Source organism: Ambystoma mexicanum, chromosome 4q, assembly GCF_040938575.1.
Source record: "Ambystoma mexicanum isolate Mex_15411 chromosome 4q, UKY_AmexF1_1, whole genome shotgun sequence".
Lineage (NCBI taxonomy): Eukaryota > Metazoa > Chordata > Amphibia > Caudata > Ambystomatidae > Ambystoma > Ambystoma mexicanum.
The window spans coordinates 656,529,127-656,551,805 of NC_090928.1; the positions used below are offsets into that span (position 1 = coordinate 656,529,127).

General features: G+C 45.3%; 1 protein-coding gene across 3 annotated transcripts in view; it reads right to left on the bottom strand.

The window, feature by feature from the left end:
• Positions 1–22,679, bottom strand: part of PSME4 (proteasome activator subunit 4) — a 3,386,216-nt gene that overhangs the window by 3,138,813 nt on the left and 224,724 nt on the right. For all 3 annotated transcript variants that reach the window (XM_069608231.1, XM_069608232.1, XM_069608230.1), the window contains exon 3: positions 19,455–19,571. In XM_069608231.1, coding sequence (XP_069464332.1) covers positions 19,455–19,571 — 117 coding nt within the window. The remainder of the gene's footprint in view (positions 1–19,454; positions 19,572–22,679) is intronic.

Below are 22,679 nucleotides of genomic sequence, written 5' to 3' on the forward strand. Positions count from 1 at the left end.
CCCTTACTAACTGCAATACCACCAATGTAGTATATCTCATCCATTGTCCATGTGCCAAAAGATATGTCTGAATGACGACCAGAGCAGTGAGGACGCAAATCTGTGAACACAGGTCCAACATAAGAAGAAAACACATCACAGCTCCATTAGTTGAACCCTTCATCCAAAATAACCACTCAGAGAATGATCTTGAGTGGACAGTCTTGGAAAAAGTATTAGTACCGAAGAGGTGTGGAAATGCACCAGCCTAGTTATTAAAACGTGAGCAAATGTGGATTTATAGACTAAAAAGCCACATGGAAGGCCTAAACAAAGACATTTGCGGGCAAGCACTAGCAGTACTACAAAGGTGTATCCCAGGTAATGAGCTCTGAGCAACCAGCCTGTGAAGCAGACTCAGACAAATGAGAGATAATAACACACACCCTCCATGCACTCACAGAGATTAGAGGTAGTAGATTCTGAGCCCCAGCCACTTAGAAACCGGCCTGAAGAATAATGGTAAAAGTGTAGCAGAAATGAAGGCTATCACCATAAGTCACCTCACAACACAAGTTCCATGACTAAAGAACAGTGGAACCAGCTAGCATAAGTATGATTATGATATACATCATCAGCCGTAGACAAAATGTACGGCAGCCAGTAAACTACATTTTTCAACATACCGTGAGTCGGGGGTAGGTCAAAGGCAAATTTGCATGTAAAACCAACAAGCAGGTAGAAAATCAAGCATGGAGGTTTTTAAAGTGTTGAAATTGCACCAAGTAGCCAAGAGGAGATCCTTGGCACTAGCAGATAAAAAACAAAATAGCCATTGCCAAAAACTACATTTCCCATGACACCTAGAGTCAGCAGTAGTTCATAAGCCTAGCTGACACGAACACAGCACACAGGGCGAAACAAAGGGAAACGTGATGTAGCAGTCAAACTTTTAGAAGTAGGAGTCAGAGGCATTACTTGAGAGAACAAATGACCTAGATTCATAGCAATACAAAACACGGAATGGCCCGCGATCACGTGACCACTGTGTATATAAATAGGAGCTTTTCCAAAATGGTGGCCGCACCAGAGCAGTGCCTGTGGAACTTGAACGCTAGGTAAGAGCAACAGAAGTTAAATATAGCATGACTGGGCAGAAGCAATAAGAATAGTGGATAAATATAGAACTGGTGCTATAATTATATGCAGAATCCGGGCACACACATAATAGAAACAATGTGTTTCTCCCTTGTCTCTAGTGAGTGGGAAGCATGGCGAGAAGGTAGTACCCTGGCTTATCCATAACCACGCACACGGGCGGGGAGATGAAAAGAACTGGAGAATAGGAAATTACAGACCTTGGAAGATACAGGTACACACCATGTAAGCCGTGGTGAGACAAAAAGGATATTTCTATATAAAAAATATAAAGCAAATATATTCATGTTTTACAGATACCCGAATTACACGTTTGGCAAAAGCACACATAAGATCATCTGTACAAAAGAGAAGACCGGGTGAGAAATCCTCCCTGATACGCAACCATATGTGGTATTAATTCACATACACTAGATTAAAACAAGCAAACACCCCCTCCCCCTTTTCTCTTTCTTTTCCCCTTTAGGGCATGTGACCAGAATGCCACGGCCTACAGAAAATTGGGGAAAAGGATCCACAACCTATAAATGTGGCCACACAGGACAAGAATAGTCACCATTCTTGTTGTTTTTCTGCTCTGCTGTTATTAATAATTGAGACCAGTAACGCTAAAAATCAGTATATGTCCTGAAGAAAGCGGGAAGTAATGAGATACCACTGAAACCGGTAGACAACAGCTCCAGGAGAGATGACCTAGATCCCGTGTTCGATACAAACGGAAGTGGTAGACAAGGCAAAGACATAGTAGCATATTTTTAAGATAAGCAGCCCCAACAAGATTGGTAGCTGTTTTTTGGTTTTAGAAATTCCTCGATTAGTAAAATCAAGGCTTCGAGTACTGTAAGCCACACAGATCCAAAGAGATGACAAAGTAAAAATCTCGACCTTGGTGATGTGTGCAACATTTTAGCAGACAGGAAAGTAGTGAGCAAGGATAGGGATATACTTCACCTCCTTTTGTGTACCCTTGACAGGTGTAATATTAGTAACCACTAAGGGCGTGCCCCTTACCTGTAGAGAGGGCCAATTAGCGAATATAGGGACATTTAGTTAGACATAGGGACTCAGACCATAGGATTAAGTAATTCGAAAAAATTGTTTGTCTAAATGGTGTTAAAATGCCTGGCTTGAAATCAGTGTAATTGGAGAACTGGAGGCACATGTTCATAATTGGAGAAAAAATTCCAATGATGCTGACCGTACGGAAATTTGTGAAAGCAGCTTTGGAATTGGAATAGGATGCCGTATAAATAATGTAAAAGTTTGATTGGGTCAAAACTGTCAAACCCCACATCTGAAATTTGGGAAGGCTAGGACGTGTGGAGGATAGATGGTTACCAAATGTGTGCTTAATTCTTTTAGCTTTAATTATTAATTTTGTGATGATTTTTATCAAAGGATTGTTATAAACCAAATAAATCAAACAAATAAAAAGAAAGAAGGGTTCTGCTTTTCCTCCAGGCACAAGTTTTGTCTTTTCCATCCCCTTGAAGATTACACAATCATATCTGCCACTTGTCACCTGCACTATGCATTCCATCTCAGGTAAGCAGATAACCCACGCTCTTCGCCTTGGACAATGAATTCTGCATTTGAAATCACTTGACAAAAAGTGGGACAAACGCAAGAACTCTGCTCTTCTTAGAAAACTGCAGTAAAAGTTAGATACATTAAGATCAGAAACAACTATGTGGGTAAGCCTCTAAGTCCCAAGAGTGTTGGAAATACTTTGACCATTCCACCTTTGAGAGCGAGCTGAAAACAATATCAGAAATAGAAAACCGAAGGGTTATGATGTTCTATTGTCTACCATGCCCAACACTATTAGTCATGTTCCCAGTCTAAACGGTTGTAGGGCTATAACTCTTTGCTTTCAATACATTCATACTCTTCTCCCTATATCTACCTATTAAACGCAAGTTCTATTGCCTAAATATATGACAACTGCTGTAGATGCAAGGATGTTGGACACTTATGCCCAAAATGCTGCAGTAAGCAGTACCTCTAATGGCATAAGAGCAAGAGGTTGATAGGCATCAATGATATCGCTAGAGAGGTCGGTATATGGGGAATTGCAACATACAGACACTCTTCTAGCAGAAGAGAAGTTACTTCTTACCTTGTAACGTTCTTTCAATGGGATGTTCCTCCGACGTATTCCTTATCTTGATAGATTACGTACAGCTTGCTGGCCTCTGAAAATGTGTTCAGTAGACGGCGCTGCGCGTCGACGTCCCTCGAGTTGGTGTCCCCCGACAGCCTCCGTATCTGCGCCGACGTCATCATGCGTATAAATAGACTCGTGCAGCATCTGTTGCTCAGTTCCGTTTTGAAGTTTAAGAGTAGCTGTGCATGAATTGGTTATTGACCTTGAAGGAGCGCAAGCTGCAACCACAAGGGAGGTTTTACTGAGGGGATGGATGGGAGGGGCGATAAGGAATACGTCGGAGGAACATCCCATCGAATGAACGTTACAAGGTAAGAAGTAACTTGTTCTTCGAAGGATTGTGTCCTCCGACGTAGTCCTTATCTTGATAGACTCCCATAGCAGTGGTGTGTAAACGGAGGTGGGATTAAAATTGCCATATTCCCCTTTAAGAATGAACAGAGTGTAACACAGCTTTGCCAAATCTAGTCTCTTGGCTAGAGGAGGAATCCAGATTGTAGAATTTTGTAAAGGTATGAGCGGACGACCATGTGGCAGCCGCACATGTCTCGAATCGGTACCACTCTTTGGCGGGCCGAAGAGGCTGCGATAACCCTGATTGAATGAGCCCTAAGATTTTGAGGGGGCTCTTTCCCTGCCAATTTGTAACATTCTAGAATGGCTAAAATAATCCATCTGGAAATGGTCCGTTTTGTGATAGGCAATCCTAATTTGTGCCCTGTGTAACCTATGAACAGTTGGTCCGCTTGCCTAATCCTAGCAAGTCTGCTGATCTAAAAACTCAAGGCTCGCCTTGGATCCAGCCTATGTAGCCTCTCTTCCTCTTTTCCAGGATGGGGAGGAGGATAGAATGAAGGCAAGGTTATCTTCTGAGTTATGTGGAATTCAGAAACTACTTTTAGGAGGAAATTAGGCTTCACTTGTAGGACAACTTGGTCTTTGTGAAAAATTGTATGAGGGGGGTGTACAAGAGAGCGGTATCAGGTAATATTATCCCCATATATATGGTCGCCATAAATAATATCGCCGGGAAAAGGTTGTGGCGATATTATTTGGGTGACCATATATATGGGAACAGGGGCACAAAAAAAAAAAATTGAGAAAAATGTTCCATGCAATAATGTCGCCACAAAAAACGGCCATTTTTCGGCGATATTTTTGCATGGCGAGATTTTTGTGGCGACATTATTACATGGAACCGATAGAGCTTGTAATTCGCTCACCCCCCTGGCAGATGTCAAAGCCACTAATAAGAGTTTTAAGGGTGAGAAATCTTAACGAACAAGAGTGAAGTGGTTCAAAAGGAGTACCCATCAGGAAATGTAAGACTAAATTTAAGTCCCATAAGGGAACTTGGAACGGTCTCGGGGATAGACATTAGTTAACCCCTTCAGGAATCGAATTACATGGGGTAATTTGAAATATGATGTAGCCCTTGATCGTACCAACTTGAAGACCTGAATTCGCCAAATAGAGTAGAAAAGATAACACCATTGGTGTATCACATGAAAAGGGCTCAATATTCTTTTCTCTACACCAGCTGCAAAATTTGTTCCAACGGCAGCGGTATGAAGTCTTTGTTGCTGGCCTTCTGGCTGAAAGCAACACCTCCATGACGTCATCTGGGAGGTCCCAATCCTTGTATCTCAACCTTTCAGAAACCAAGCGTGAAGGTTGAGGGTTCTGATGTCTGGATGGAGAAACTGACCTCCCTTCTGCGAGAGAAGATCCACCCTATGTGGAAGACGAATCGGAGGGCAGATGACATGTCCAGAAGGTCCAGGTACCACGTTCTCCTGGCCCAGTCTGGGGCAATTAGCATCATAGTCTTCCGGAATCTTCTCAACCTCCTGATCATCTGAGGAATGACAGGGACTGGAGGGAAAGCGTATAGGAGTGGAAACTCCCAGTCTCCCACAAACGTGTCCCCTAGAGCTCCACTCGGGGGAAATTCTCTTGAACAAAACTGATCACACTTCCTGTTGATACTGGTGGTGAACAGATCCACTTGAGGGGTTCCCCAAAGGGCGAAGATCTCTTGAAGGACTTCCTGAGCTATCTCCCACTCGAGAGACTGTGCTCTGCCTGCTCAGAGCGTCCGCTGTCAAGTTCTTCTCTCCGGCTAAGTGAACTGCCGATAGAGATTCCTTCTTGAATTGCCCAAAACCAGAGCTGCATCGCCTCTCTGTACAGTGGCAGTGAACCTATGCCTCCTCTTTTGTTGAGGTAGTGCATGGCCACTGTATCGTCCGTCATTATTAGGACATTTTTCCCCTTGTACAGATGGCAGAAAAGCCTTCAGCGCTAGTCTGATAGCTCTCAGCTCCAACAGGTTGATATGTAGTCTAGACTCCGATGGAGACCAACGACCGCTGATGGTCAAGTCGTTGGCATGGGCTCCCCACTCCGTGAGTGAGGCATCCGTGACTACTGTTATCTCCGGCCATGGTTGCCAAAACAGTTCTCCTTTCAAAATGTTCTCCCGACAGGCCCACCACTGAAGGTCTTGAGCTACTTTGTCTGGAACCTGAAGGAGATCTGTAATTCTTCCTGAGAATTTCGACCACTGAGTTCTTAGTGCCCACTGGAGAGATCTCATTCTCAGGCGAGCCTCTGGCACAAGGAAGATACAGGATGCCATGAGGCCTAGCAACCTCAAAAAGTCTAAGGCTGGGAGACGTTGGGCATTTTGAAACTTGGTGACCATCTGCAGAATATCTTGAGCCCTCGCCTCTGGTGGCAAGGCTTTCCCCAGAGAAGTGTCCAGGACCGCTCAGATGAACTGGAGTCTCTGTGATGGTATCTGTGACTTCATTAAATTGAGGGAGAAGCCCAGATTGTGAAGGAAGTGGCAGACATAATCTAGTTGAATCTGAGCTTGTTCCGAAGATACAACTCTTATCAACCAATCGTCTAGGTAGGGGTAGACGTGAATCCCTTCCCTCCTTAGACTTGCAGCCACTACCAACATTAGCTTGGTGAAGACCCTCGGGCGGAGGTCAGCCCAAATGGCAGAACTCGATATTGAGAGTTGCCAATTGCGAACCTCAGGTATTTCCTTTGTTTGAGATTGATTGGCACATGGAAATAAGCATCTGAAGATCCAGAGATACCAGCCAGTCCTGAACTGGAGGGCCTGAAGGATCAGAGAGAGTTACCATCTTGAACTTGTCCTTTCAGAGGAACTTGTTCATTTCTCGTAAATCCAAGATAGGTCTCTGTCCTTCTTCGGTATTAGAAAGTAGGGGGAAGTACCAACCCTTGTTCCTCTCCGCTGCAGGTACCGGTTCTATGGCACCTTTCTCTAGCAGGTCTAGAATCTCCTGCAAAAGGAGCGGATCTGGAAAGTTCAAAGAGTTGTTCCCCGGTGGATGACTGAGGGGTGCGTAGAAAAGGCAGGCAGTAACCTTGGGCAACTGTCTCCAATGCCCAAGCATCTGACGTAATAGCCTGCCATTCCGTCAGATGTTGAGTTAACCTGCCCCCTACTGGTGTCTTGTGAGGAGAGTCCTCAGAGTGGTTTAGAGGCGGCTGACGCAGATGCCGAGGGTAAAGAGGCATCTGCTGCTGCTGCGGCTTTTGTACTTTTAACCCGTCCACCTCGGGTGAATCATTTTTGGCCTCTTTGAGCCAGCTGTCCTCTGCCTTTTCCGAATGTGGAATAAAAACGAAAGGACCTACCTCTCCAAGAGGTTCCTGAGGGGCAATAGGGAGTTTGACGGATTGCAGCTCCAAGGGATTTTGCTGCTGCCTTTGATGTTTGTAACTTCTCTAGGCTGTCATCAGCCTTCTTACCAAATAAAGAAGAGCCGTCAAAGGGCATATTCAAAAGTCTGGCCTGTACATCTGGAGCAAAAGCAGACTTTCGCAACCACACAAATCTGCGGATTGTAGTACTTGCCGCCAGGGCTCTGCTGATACTGTCAGCAGAATCAATGCCAGTTTGAAGTGATTCGCACATTGCGTCTTTACCATCTTTAATGATGTTCAGAAAAGCTTCCCTTTCTTCTCCTTCCGGGAGGCAGTCAGCCGCTGATGAAGCACTCTCCCAAAGTGTATGGCTGAATCTTTGAAGCGTACAAGTAGCATTAATGGATTTAAGTGCCATGTTACACGCAGAAAAGGCCTTTTTTAACATAGCGTCAAATCTCTTATCATCCCTGTCTTGTGGAACAGTAGGGTATGCAGATCTATTGTTCGATGAAGTTGCTGCTTGAAGAACCAGACTCTCTGAAGTTGGATGTTTGCACAAATATTCCGGGTCAGAAGCAGATACCCTATATTTGGCAGATAGTTTTTTGTTAACTGCTGGGATAACCTCAGGAGTTTCCCAGTTGGCCGATATTTTCCTCTGCAATGCAGTATGAAATGGATTTAGCAATGGTGGAGTTATTAGTGGCGGGACTCCCTTTCTCCTGCGCACCGCCTCTTTTCTTGTTTCTGAATCAGACCAGCAGCCTGATCGGGGAACCAACTCCAGGGTTAGAAGATTTATGGGGATGACAAACTATGGATCAGTTGGGCGCTGGTAGGGTATGATAGTCCAGTGGTCGCTGTTGAGCGAATTAATCAAATATATGGTCCAGTCAATTCTTAGTCATTAATTTGGTTGTTTATTTTTAGTTAGTTGGCACCAAAGAAAACATCATTGCAGAAATGAACGACAATTTTTGAGATGGTAAATCGCTACACAGCCGACGCGCGTTTCAACCTAAGTCTTTTTCAAGGCCAATTGAGTTAGGGGGTGGGCTTCAAGATGCTGTAGGCTGGTCCTCCCAGATAAGGGCGCCAGGGGGGCGGGATAGCTGATCGTTGGCCAGGTCCGGCGAGTTCGTTGCGTGCGAGCGTTCTCGGAAATCCGTCAGCTGTGTAGCGATTTACCATGTCAAAAATTGTCATTCATTTCTACAATGATGTTTTCTTTGGTGCCAACTAACCAAAAATAAACAACCAAATTAATGACTAAGAATTGACTGGACCATATATTTGATTAATTCACTCAACAGCGACCACTGGACTATCATACCCTACCAGCGCCCAAGTGATCCATAGTTTGTCATCCCAATAAACAGTCTGAAATGGAACCACAGGATCTTCCTGTGGGCCTTTAATTAAAATGTCTGTAAGATCATCTTGTTGAAAAGAAGGTGAAGGTGTAGACCAACCCATGAACTCTATTATTCTGGCAATTAAAATTCTGTAAGGGGTCTCTGCATGTTCCCCTGGGTCTGGTTTAGCAAATTCTACTTCTGGGGAAGTATGTAACCCACTTGCCTCATGTAAGGATTCTTTTTTTTTTTTGATAACACATTTTATTACATTTTGTGCGATAATACAACAATTTACTAACTACAACCGTAAAGGTTTGCATACAGGTGAAAGAGCAGTGCGGTAGGACATAATTGAGCAAGTTGAGATGTAAGCAATCAGAGGGACACACACGCTATAAGGCATATTGGCAGTGATTACATCAAGCATTTGCAAGTCCTGGTATTGTTCCGGACGTCCCAAGGGCTGACATTGGCACATACAGTTAGACAGGGTTACATGATGGTATACAGCAATCATACTACAACAGTGTTATAATGTCTGTTCCCATTTTCTCCAGATCTTGTCTGCTTTGCCTGAGCAGCCTCTGGCTTGATAGACTTGGCGTTCCATTAAGATGACAGTATCTACATCAGTTACCCAGTGATCATATTTCGGGGTGTTTTCAGATCCCCACAACTGCGCAATATTCCTTTTGGCAATTCCCGTGGCGGTCGAAACAAGAAGTTTTTCAAAGCGTGATAGTTCCACTGTATTGTCAATGCCCAGGAGGAAGAGGTTAGGGTCTGTCGGGATTGAGCGACATAAGACTTTGGAGAGCCTTGCGCTGCATTTATGCCAGAAGCGTTGAATACGTGGGCACTGCCAGAGAATGTGATAGAAGGTTCCCTCCTCCTGTTTGCAGCGTAGGCATCTGGGGTCAGTCACTCTATTCCAATTATACAGGGCTATTCGGGGGTAGTAAATCCTATGAAGTATCTTGAGTTGAACCAGTCTGATTCGAGCAGAGATTGCACATTCTCTAGGAAATATTAACATCCTAATCCAGTCTTCGGGTTCTATGGGGCCAATATCACTTTCCCATTTTGTCTTCAGAGACAGGAGTTCCTTCGTGGCAAATGAGGAAATTGCGTTGTACATGGTGGATGTGATTTTTGTTAGTTACAGTGTCAACAACTATGTTCCTCTGTATGGGCGTGCATTCCGGCATATCTGCCATCTCGGCCCTGTGCATAGTGTGTGCGTGCTGTAACTGCCCGTAGTGATAATGCTCAGACTCAGGGAGGTTGTGTGCTGCAACAAGCTCGGGAAATTGAATCAGTCGATCATTCACGATTATCTGCCGAATTAGCTGTATCCCAGCTGTAGCCCAGTTTCGCCACTTCGGAAGAGTGTACATGTTTGGGAGGTGAGCATTGTTCCAGATGGGCTGGACTGGGGTAATTTTATTGTCCCAGCCTAGGTGTTTGTGCACCTCTCTCCATATCCGGGCTATGTGCGATGCTATCGTGCATTCGGATGAGTGGGTCTGTTTACAATAAAGGCTTTCAATCGGGGACATCCCATGCCTCGCAGCTAGTTCAGCTCTTATATGAGGGGTTAGCGTGTCCCCATGCAATATGTCATTGACTGTTGCCATCTGTGTCGCCCAATAGTAGATCTGTATGTTTGGAAGTCCTATACCTCCCTCCCAAACCGAGCGTTGTAGGGTTTTGAGGGCAATTCTCGGGCGTTTCCCACCCCATAGTAGTGTGCGTGTTGTGCCATCTATTCTGTGAAACTCTGCGGAGGGAATGTGCAGAGGGGCATTTTGAAGGACATATAGAAACCGGGGTAGGACCAACATCTTGAAGAGTGACGCCATGCCTAGCAATGTCATTGGTAGTGTATGCCAGTGGGCTGCGTCTTGCTTATATCTTTTAACTAGTGGGTGGAGGTTTTGTTTTACGTGGTTATCTAGTCTATTGGTGATTAAGATGCCCAAGTATCGAAACTGTGTTTTCAACCGCGTATGGGGATCTTGTCGTCGGTATGCAGTCCACACCTTTTACCGGGAACAGCACAGATTTGGACCAGTTTACTTTTAGTCCGCTAAAGATTCCATATTCTGTTAGAATTTGTGTGACTACAGAGCAGGATGTCGTCTGCATATAGGGATACTCTGTCTTCCCAGTGGTTCTATAATTAGCGCAAACACCATCGCCGACAGCGGGCAGCCCTGTCTGGTTCCCTTTCCTAAATTGAAAGTACGCGATGGCCACCCATTTACTTTAACCTCTGCAACTGGATTCTTGTATAGGAGTTGTACCCATTTTATGAATGGTTCCCCAAAATGCATCCTACGCATTATGGCCCATAGTGCCTCCCAGTAGACTGAATCGAAAGCTTTCAGAGCTAGTGATGTGCTAGCTAGTGAGTGCTGCAGGGTTGGTGCTCTCTCCAGTGCCAGATGCAGTCTACGAATATTCATTCTGGTCGACCTCTGGGGCATAAAGCCGCATTGGTCCGGGTGGATTAATGACGTGATGACTTCTTGCAACCTATTGGCTAGTATTTTGGCTAGTACTTTGGCTTCGGTATTGATGAGGGATATTGGACGATAGGAGGTACATTCCTCTGGGGGTTTATCTTTTTTGGGAATCACTATGATGGTGGCTTTGCGGAGATCTGGTGGAAGCTCGCCTGATTTAGGGAGTGCTCAAACACGGCTAGTAAGTGAGCTGGAATATCTAGATGCTTTAGCTTTTTCCAGATGTCAACAGGGAAGCCATTCGGGCCCGGAGTTTTGCCTGTCTGAAGTTGCGCAATGGCGGCCGATATTTCGTCAGTAGTTATTTTGCTGTCTAGATTACTGGCTTGTTCTGTGGTGAGAGTTGGGAGGGGTATATCGGTTAGTAAGGCGCTATTTATAGCGTCGGCGGGGGGTTTATATAGGTCCTCATAGAATTCAGCAAAGCGGTCCGCAATCTCAGCATCGGTATGGACGAGGTTAGTGTTCAGAGTTCTAATGCATTTCACCTTCTGTTGTCCTTCATCACGCTTTTCTAGCCACGCTAGCATTCTGCCCGCTTTGTCTCCTGTTTCGTAAACACGCGCCTTCATTGCAGCATGCGCTTTCCGGGCGCAGTCTAGGCTAAGGTTGTGTAGCTTCTTCTGTGCCAATACAAAGTCTCTATTCGTCTCCGGAGTGTCTATGGTGATGTGCGCCAGCTCTTTGGACATGACTTCACTTTCGATTTCGTTAATTTTCTCTCGATGCTCCTTCTTGTGGGATGTCCAAGATATGATTGCTCCACATAGGACCGGCTTGTACGCCTCCCATAATGTACTGGGATTATCAACTGAAGTTGCATTAAGTTCAAAGTAGTTGACAGTGGTTGTCTCCAGCAGTTCTTGAAATTTCCGGGAAGCCCAGGTAATAGGAGTTCAGCCTCCACGAGGGGGGCGGTCGCGGTCTCTCCGTTTCCAGTTCTAGCAACAATGGGGAGTGGTCAGAAATTCCCCGTGGAAGGAAGGAAACATTGCTTATTTTATGACTGATTTGGTTTGGCAGGAAGAAGTAGTCTATTCGTGACATCGACGCATGGGCTCCCGAGTGGAAAGAGAATTGTCGGGACTCAACATGTAGGGCTCTCCATGCGTCGCATAGGCCTAGTGCTGACGCAAAGGAGGCCAGTTTAGTTGTGATGAGGGGATTCCTGGCTCTCAGGTGTGTGCGGTCCAGGGTATTATCCATGACCTCGTTAAAGTCTCCTCCCAACACCCAGGTATCTGCCGATCTAGCTGCCATGATGGAGGAAATTACCTTTAGCAGGTCATTGAGGAGGGTTGGCGGGGAGTATACTGCCATGAGTGCTAGCGCTTGGTTCCAAAGAGTTCCTTGAATAAATACAAATCGGCCTCCTCTGTCTTGTATGGTATGGGTAATCGCTAGTGGAAGTCTTTTGTGGATGAGGACTCCCCTCGCTCCCATGGAGAAGCCAGCATGTACCGCAGTGCGGTAGTTTGATCTTTGAAAGAATTTGCAATCATTTCCAGCTAAATGCGTTTCGGTCAGGAGGGCTATATCTGGGGAATGTCTGTTTAGATGTTGGAGAACCAGTCGTCTCTTGATGCTGGCACTAAGCCCATTCACATTCCAAGCCAAAAGTTTGAGCTTTCTTTGGGACGGGGTGGTTTCAGCTGCCATTGACGTTTTGGAATTTAATTTCGCAGGTGTGTGCCCCCTGTTGCACACGCGGAGGTCCTATCACGTTTGCTCCATTCTGCATGCTCGGCAGGTCCCTGTATGCTAAACATTGAATAAAACCATAGAGTCCGACTCCCCCCTCCCCATACTCCATCCCCAACTGAAGCATCTGTTGTCCCAGTGTTAACTTCACAACAATTTAACTGAAATCTACATCTGTTTGCCCTGAGTCTATTCGATTCTAGAGTACCAGTATGCCAGGTGGTGTTGCACAGAAAGAAACTCAGGGCAGGGGGGCGGAGCTCCGCTTTGCGTAGCTTCGGGTGCTCTTTCCGTTCAAGGGGAAGGGGCCACCCGTGGCCGCCAGCCATTTTACTTTTGTTTCTACGTTCGTGACGTCCAGCATAGCGCATATGCGGTATATTGGCAGTGGTCAGGATGACTGGAGTAGTATCGTTATTTTTAAGCCTCTGCATTTTCTGGGTTCACAATCTGTTGTTGCGGTTGTGGGTCCATATCAGGTGGTCTCTCTGGATGTGGTCTGTTCCTTTCTCGTCTCCCCCTTCCCGCGGTGCTCCAGTCGCCGTCTATCTGCCTTTCAGCCCAACTCCACGCCTCTCCAGGGTCCGTGAAATGCACGCTTGTATTTTTATGGAATATTTTAAGTTGAGCAGGAAAGATTAGTCCATATTTCACACCCATTGATTGCAGGCGTTTCTTAAGGGGATCAAAAGATTGGCGTGCTTTCTGCACTTCCCTGGTGAAGTCCGGGAAGAAAGCAATTCTAGATCCATTGTACGTAACTGTTCCTTTAGATCTCGCTAATTGCAGTACTGTATCTCAATCTCTGTAGTTAAGGAACCTTGCAATGACTGTACGCGGCGGTGCTCCTGGTACGATCCTGCCTGTGGGGATGCGATGGGCTCGCTCAATAGAAAAGAACTTTGAGAAGGACTGTGAATCGTATATGTCCGTGAGCCAACTCTCGAGGAATAACTCCATACAATCTCCCTCTGCTTTTTCTGGGAGGCCGAGTATGCGGACGTTGTTACGTCTCGATCTACCCTCGCTGTCATCTGCTCTTGATTCCAGGAGCTTTATGCGTGCCAACATGCCAGACATCTGACGGTTCACCCCGCGAAGATTATCTTCTGTTTCTGAGATCCGCATCTCTGCTTCTCCTGTGCGTGAGGTCAGCTTCTGTAGATCATGTCTTAGCAAGGATACATCTGCACCTATACTGTCCATCTTTTTCTCCATAGAGGTTCTTGAGCTGGTAATGGCACTCATGATGTCTTTGAGGGAGATGTTCTCCTCCATGCAGTCAGTGTCTTGTTGCAGCTGTCTCTCCGGGGAACGAGACATTGGTGTGGACACGTATTGTTCGATCCTGCTTTGCGTGGAGGTCTTCCTGGGTTTCTCTTTCCCCATATCTGGTTTCCTGGTAGGGTGACTACGAAGATCCTGTTTGCTTCTAGAGGGCTATGCCAGGTGGAGGGCAGAGGAGCACGAGTTATTGGAAGGAGGGGGAAATTTCCAGGTATGATCACCTCGTAACTTCAGGGCCGTGAGCCGTTGTGACTGCCGCTTTAGTGTAATAGTGCGACACAAGGAAAGGAATGTTTCCAGGCTGCTGGCCCTCGTGCGGGTTTGTGAGGTGGAGAAGCCCACTGTTATACCTGAGCTTGCCATAGGTTAAGCAAGCCGCTCACTGTGTCGCAATGGGTGGTGCACCCAGCGCAGCTCGTCTTGTTGAGAAGTTGCTCTTAGAGCACACACTAGGAGGAGGATAGCAGTAGTGCGCGCTGGTCTGGGCCTAGAGTGTTATCGATAACAGTTCGCCACAGGCGATGGAGGGACCCAGGCAGCGTCCGTACAGTGTGCTGGTTTCAATTTTCCATAATGCGGCTAGATTGGCATAGTGTTGTTCTTTGTGGCTAACAATTATCTCAGCTGAGGTGTCCCTCCGGGCTATGGGTTATACTACGCCTGTGCTGGAGGTCAGAAGTTTGGACGTAGTGCAGTGAGTCCGCTTAAGGTGCAGTGAATGTTTGCATGGAGCCTGGGGATGGCGCTCAAGGGAGTCGACAACAGTCACACGTCCCCCCGCTCCTTACCGCCAGCTGGGTCCACCAGGAAAGTAGATATAGTCCGCACACAGGGAATATCAGGCGCTCAGCGTCGTGCGGGGGGTTCGCGGTGTCGAGTTCGGTGGTATTGCTCCACTCCGCTTGCCGCAGCCTTCAGTGAGTCACGGGCCCGGCAGCGGTGGAAGGCAGCCGCCCCGTGCGGTCGCAGTTGCGGATGAAAAATGAGAGTCTTCGTGCTCCCACCCCGCACGGGTGCACTGTCGGAGGAAGCAATGGGCGGGAAGCGGGATCCACTCGGCTCCAGCCGAGTAAGAGATGCTGCCGATTTCAGCACACTCGTCGGCGTCCGTACCTCCACAGCCGACACAGACGCTCCCCACTCTCCGGGTCGTTGCGGGTCCAGAGGGCGGGCACTTCAGTGGAACGCAATGCCCATCATGGGTCCGCGTTGTGCGGCGGCCATTTTGTTGGTCGTACGGCGTCTGAAGCCGTCGTCTGCAAAACCCTCCAAAGTGCGTTTCTACACACCGATTTTCTCCGGGAATCGACGTGGCGATGCCTTGTCGGTTCCCACAGCCGGGAGGCAGTTCAGGTGGCCTCTTACAAACGAAGGAAAGGCAGGATTTTCTCAGGATGTAGCTGGCGGCGCGGGAGCAGTGCGGGCTCACGTCTGCATCAGCCGCCTGCTGGCCACGCCCCCCATGTAAGGATTCTTGAAGGTCCTTCAACCTATTCTCTTCAGAGATAAATTCCTCTGGTACAGGTGTTGTAGTCCTCTGCAACCCAAAAGGTCTTTCATGATCAGAATCCTCCCCTTCCTCATAGAGGACAAGGCTCTGAAATAATCTGACCTTGGGAATGGCTTAAAACCCATTTCTAGAGCAGAAGGGGCCAAGCTTGTAGTAACCGGTTGAGAAAACGAAAATGTCCACGCGGAAGTCAAAGGCTTCGAAGAAACCGAAAAAGGCGTGGAAAAGGTATGAAGAGACCTCGACGAACTCGAGAGGAACGGAATCCTACTCAGAGTTGTCGAGGTTATCAAAGACATTCTCAAGTTCATGGTCGAAGCCCTCAGTATGACTGCTGATTGCCAAGAAGTGACAGCAGTAGGTTGGTCCTTTATCAGTGTCGACGTCGAAGACGGCGTCAATTCGACCGATCTGTGTGTCGATGGGCCCTTCGATAATGGCGTCGATGATGCAGATTTATGAGTCGAAGGGACTTTCGACGATGGCGCGGTCTTACTGCCTTTGCTCAAGGGTCCATGACGCTCTCGGGCAGTTTCTTTCGCTGGGTGCAACGACTCGAGGCGTTTCGATTTTTCGGGTCTTTCACCCAGGGTATCACCTTTAGCCGTCTCCGAGGTGGTCGAGGCCGCTTTCTCGAAGACGCTAAGCATCTTTTTACAGAATTCCTCCCACTTAGCTGGAGAGCTGTGTTTCGTGGGGCAGGTGACCCTTTCCGGGGAAACAGAAGACGAAGAAGAGGGTGATCTACAACGCCTCTTTTTCGAGTGTTTGGATCTCGAAGATTGATGGGAACCGCTTCGAGACCTCGAACGGGAATGTTTCCTGTGACGCGAGGAGACGAATGTCTCGACTCTGCCGAGGAAACTTTCGAAGGAGTAGAAGTTTTAACAGTCTTACCTCTTCCGAGCTTCCCCTTACGCACTTTCAAGGCTTTCGCCATCATGGACATGCAGTCCTCGCATTCTGAACAATGGTGCTCCGATCCCAGGCACCACAAACAGATCCTGTTAGGATCCGTCAACGACATTTTCTTTCCACAATCACAACACTTTTTGAAGCTGGACCGTGGGGTCAACGGTTCAGATGAGGAAGCCATCGAATAAAGTAAGATATCTTCGAGGAATAAGTAGAATCTACTTGAAGAACGAACTGAGCAACACGATTCCGAGGCCCACGAAGCGCAGAAAAACGGAACTGAGCAACGGACGCTGTGCGAGTCTATTTATACGCATGATGACGTTGGCGCCGATACGGAGGCTGTCGAGGGACACCAACTCGAGGGACGTCAACGTGCAGCGCCCTCTACTGAAAAAAAGTTTCCGAGGCCAGCAAGCTGGAAGTAATCTATCAAGATAAGTAATACGTCCGAGGACACAATCCCTTCGAAGTAAATATCTTGAAGAGGTCCTGCCTCTGAGAAATTACCACAATTGGGAGGGGGTAAGGGATGGCGAGGATTGGATGGGAGAAGAGGAGACAGTGGGATAGGTTTTTCTTCCTTCAATGAATCACACAGATTCTGCCTGAGAAAGTCAAATTAATGCATGAGATGCCCTTTCTTGCTGATAGGTAGATCATCACACATCTCCTGCATCAAAAGATAAAAAAATAAAACTGGGTGCTAGAATTTTAATTAGTTACTTGTTGGCTTCACAAAATAGCATCTGATAAATCGGTTCTAGCTTTAGTACAAACCTGAGAAAAGTGGCACTCAAATTCTTTAGAAAGCAAGCAAATACACAGTTGCAGCCATTATTTAGAGACTTTTTCGTGTTGCTGATAGTGCACCTTATGAAAAGAAAGCCATCATTCTCTGTGATGAAAAGTATTGACCATACCAAGGGGGAATACAACGGTTTTATGTCGATTACAGAGGAAAACGGTGTAAATAATGAAATGAACACAACATAGGCCAGAGAACAAAAAGTCATGCATTTACTTTCTTCTGGTAAATGTGGGGAAAAAATGAACTTAGAAAAGAGACAGGATGCTGATATAAAAAGCATTAAGTGACTGGATACATGATTTAAAGCCACAATCATTGTGAATAATCAATGATTATCAGATTAAGAATCTCAAACAGCCAAAGACACTAAATCAACATGTGAACCACAAGTCAATTTGACTGTACTATAGCAGGGATTTGAAAAGGTTAGAGACACCATTGTTGACTTTGTTAACTTCAATGAAGCTTCATATATTTGCAAACTACTAGTTTGCATATTGGAGCAGCAGGATACGAACATTTTTAGATGCATTAGAATGGATTATTACAAAGAAACATTTAATTTGCAAGTACAATTACACAAAAAGTGCTTTTTTGCAATGTATAATTATGATTGCTTTTTTGATCAATATCTTTATTAAAAACATAAAAGAAGTAAACATCTGTTATACATATTCGTATCAAAGACCCAACAAAAACGTAATTACCCCCCCACAATTAATTTCCCTTGCTTTCTGACAGGAGCCAGTCCTAGCAGACTGTTTGGCACATGGCACATTAGTAGTGTTAATTTGATGACTTGTTCAATTCTCACAACCATTGGTTTGCTCTGACCAAATCAGTGTTCTGTTGCTGCCACGCAAGATTTGCGCTATAAAAACTATATATTATACAAATAGTGACCATGCTGGTAAAACAGCTAAGATATGTCTGATATCCGAGGGTCGTAGGTTTCGGATTCCAGCAAGGCCAACTCAGTCTTGCATCCTTCAGATTTCGATAAACCAGTACTAACAGTTGGGTGACAATAAATGAATGTAAATGTTGTATGTACAGCACTCTGGCGAAAGCGCCATCTAAATTATTATTAATTACCAACAGACCCCCACCACGACGGACCAGAAATTATCTGGATCAAATGTATGCAATTTCTGTTGAATTAAGTATACTTGTTGCAAACATTTGAAAATTAGCAGTTTGAATCAATGTTCCTCGAGAACCTTCATTTTTAGGCAAGCCATTATCTACTTGGCATCCCCGCAGAGCTGCACCCAAACCTTGTTCCCATTAGTTACTTGCACTTTCCAGTACTCTAGCATTTTGAAGAAAACATACTCTGAAGCTCTAAAATACATTTACCACACTCCAACAATTAATACATGCATTTCTGGTTTCTTTGGAAAACCATTTCAAGTATTCCTAAACTTAGCCACAGTCGTATCATATTCTAGAAAGGAGCCTGAGCCAAGTAGCCAGTTCTGACAAAACTTTGGAAAGAAATGTATTTTCTGTCACTTGTATGACAGCTATAGAAGTATCTAACTGAATGCGGTATGCCACTGCTCATAGTAAGCCTAATTTGTATGAAAGAGAATATTCAGCAGATGGAAACTAAGATAATATATCACATTCTATAACGCCACACGTCAAGCAGCCTTAATTCACATCTCCAATATCATGCACACATGTAATGGCTAAGTGGAACACTGGGAACTACTCAAAGGGGATACTTAATAGGTCTAAAGGTGTAATGATGCTAGAATATGCTTTATTCACCAAGTCCCCGTCTGTCACAGTAAACCAATCAACATTTTGCAAATGGGACACACAAAGAGTACATCTTAAAAGCATGCAATCATACCAATACAGTCAAAAGACATTGGCAGCAAAAACACCAAAACAGAAGAGACATGTAGGAGTAAAGACCAAAACATCTTGATATGCTTGATTACATTACTTGCTTTCAGGATAGCACATTAAAAAGGGAGACATTTGGTTACAATGACATCCTAGCATGCTGCATTAAGCAAAAGGTCCTTTCAAGAAACCTGTACAACCTTATGCAGATTTACTTTGAAGTCTAATATTAGTAGGATTAGAAATTAAAATAATTTAAAGAACAGAGGTTGGTTTCCCAGTATCCTCATGCTCAGATCCCACATAATGAAAAGCAAAGTTGGCCTGAGCAAGATTTAAAGTAAAAGCCTTGGGGAAAAGGCTAGAAAATATACATATCTGACCTGCCATCTTGCGGTTGCTAGTATCAAACACAAGTCCTCAGATTAAGCAAGTCACAGTCTTCTAAAATAATATCTAATCAGATCACAGACTTCTAGAGAAAACTTACTTTGGAAACCAATTCAGTCCAAGATGCTCAGTTTTTGAATGAATTATTCTTTCCAACATTTCATAAAGTGGCCTCCACTGCAATTGTAAGTCATCTCTTGAGAGCAGTTCCTTTTTCCTAAATAGGAAAAACATAAAAGTATTGTATACACCAATATTTACATTTATATTCTTTTAAGAATGGCAAACAATTAGGAAACAAGGCTATGCTGAGTGCAGGGCAGGGGTCTTTAGAACTATCACTGACATGTTTGACTTTAGTCTTCAGATGTGCCACGGGCAAAGAACATTCCTTATATTGTTCTGGATAGTTGCGAAGGAATTCCAGTGACTGTTACTACAAAATTCAATGAAGATTGCAAACACCTACCCGAAAAGTTCAATTAGAACACTTGTGGATAGTTGTCAAATTATACTTGTTGCCGAATGCAACTGATAAACCACTTATGTAGAGCAAAAGCTGGATGTGGGTTCACTCAAAGAGCTGGTTTATGAGAGCAAATCTCACCATCAAGTCACCCCCTTGCAAATTAAGACATACATTTGACACGTAGAAAGGCATCGGCACCATGCTGCCACATGCACACACTGTAATTTGCTAGTGTATTGTACTTGCAAAGCAGGATCCCTTCTGCATTAAAGAGGTGGACATTCGAAAGAAAAACAAAATGGTAACGCCAAAGATGTGCATGAGCATTTTTAAAGGCACATGCAGAAGCGGGCCGCATTATAACCCTGTCCACAATGCACTTTTCCCTGAGTTTGTGCAGGACAATGTAAAATAAATAGCCTCGAAGAAAGCACATCCATTTGTACATGGCTCTACTCCCTCTTCACCCTCCTTCCCCTCCGATTCCCTCTTCCATGGTCCCTTACAAAGTCTGGATACTCCTGGGAGGGGCACAACATGCCTCACTCCAGACAAGCCGCTGCACTGTTTGACAACTACAATTGTCAATTGCGCACAACTACATCTGTTAAAATAAGGGACCAACTGTATAATGGCTCCTTCCAGTCACTTACCTCTTGCTTGGTGCCATAACTGCAAGCACAAAGCTATTTGTGCATGCAAGCATATGTGAATCAGCCCACATACTTATGATTGGTAACATACAGAAGGCATGGGAATCCGCTATTGCTTTGGTACAGCCTCCGCTTCTAAGACGAACTGACCTGCCTGGCGAAAATATGCAGGGGACGCTTTCTGTACACTTGGATCATCAGTGTGTATGGATAATTCTGAAGTTCAGTTTATGCCATCAACACAGGAGGTGCATGACGAGCTGATGGACCCTCCAAGCGATAGTGGCTCAGAAATAATTTTGCGCAATTCTAGTTTTTTGGTTGACTGCGTGAATCGTTTAACGAATGCTTACCATGAGATGAGTTTCTTTACGATTGTTGACCGAGCAAAGGCCAAAAGACATGGCTTATACAGACAAATGCCTAGAAATAATGGGTTCATTGACTAACATCATGGAGGATTCCCAAAAGCACCCTGTTGCCAAGTCTTGTCCCCAGGTTAGATGCTAGTGCAGGGGTTGAGGGGGATATTTCCATGACTAACTTGATGAACAATGGCATTTCTGAACGAGCCGCCCTCCCAACACTGTATCCTTGTTCTAGTCAAACTGCTGCCTCTAAGGAAGCGGGGGGGGGCTCATGTCAGAGATCTAGCTGCATTGAAGAATACCCCCCTTTATCCCTCTGCTGGTTTTTAGCTGCAGGCAGCTCCCGGGACCGTGCTGGAGCTAGAGTATGCAAACATTGGGACTCACTCAGCATCCCCTCTGCATGCATTGAAACCTGGGGGCTTGACTCGAACTGCTGATCCTCTGATGGGTTGGAAAAAGAATAGCCTAATACTGTGCTTTAAGGGTCTAACGCATGGAGACGACAAGAACTCCATACGAGAATGCTGATCAAAAGTTTTGATTGAATTGCTTGGAGTGTATGATATTTCTTTCAAATTGGTTGACTGCGTACGTATTCTCTCTGACTGCATGTACTGGAAGGGTTGTAATGTCCTTTTTTCTTTTGCAAATACTCATCTTCGGTCATGCATTTTAAACTGTTGTGAGGTCTAGGCAGACAAAGGTATCGAGGTTCATAAGGATGTAAGGGCCTCACTCATCTTCATGACTCCTGGTATGTCGCCAATTGTTTGTGAAAATCTGTTGCTGGCTCTCGCTCTGTAAGATCAGGCACTTCTGCTCATTGCAGTTGTGCGGACGTTTTTATTATAGACCTGACCTGGGAGGAATTGGAGATTAGACGGGCTTTGCCACTTTTTCAGTGGCTAATATTTTGAGACAGGCTAAGGAGTCAGTATACAGTTATGCACAACATACCATGCCAACTAGCTCATAGATTCAGCAGCCCAGGCAGCCTAGATTATATTGAGCCTTGCATTATTATAAGCAGTTTGAACTGTAAAGGCTGTCATAAAGGGTATCGTGCAGGGGGAGAGATTTGTCCAATTTTCAACTATCGGCTGTTCGACTATTAAGCTGGAATGTGTGCAGGGGTGGCTTATAAATTAGAAGACTGACTACAATGGCTATGAAATTTAGATGCATTATGTTTTCAAGAGACATTGTTGTGTGAGGACTCTTTGTTGATAAAACACTTTCCGGACTATTGGATAACAATTTTTCCAGCTACTCAGGATGGTGCTGGCAGGTTATGCAAGGGCCTTGCTACATTGGTGCAATACATCGGGGAGTGAGGCCCTATACATATGTCCTCACATTCAGACCAAATTCTGTTGATATCTATTACACATGGTAACAAGGTGGCCTCCAGGCTCCTTATAGGGAATATCTACCTCCACCCAAAGGAGGATCTGAAAAATATTTCATCTCCCGACGGATGGCAGGTTTTTTTTTTTTTACTAGGTGGATGTGAATCGAGCAATGTCAAGGTGGGTGACTTTCACGCCAAACTGTCAGATCTGGGGGATACCTACCGAGACTGCTTTTAGAAGCTGCAGCAGGGATCCCCAGGAGGAATACACATCTGATGCCTGGAGATCCACGTGGCATTTTACAGGTTTCCTTTTTAAATGCTAATGCATTGGTCAAATTAAATGGGAGGTCTGTGGGCGAAGATCCCCCTAGGTTTACTTTTAGCCGAGCTGGCAGTAACTCTTTAATCGACTATTATCTGTTTTGATTGTTACTCTTTTTGGAGGGTGGAGCATTTTGAGTTATGTCCCAGCCCGGAA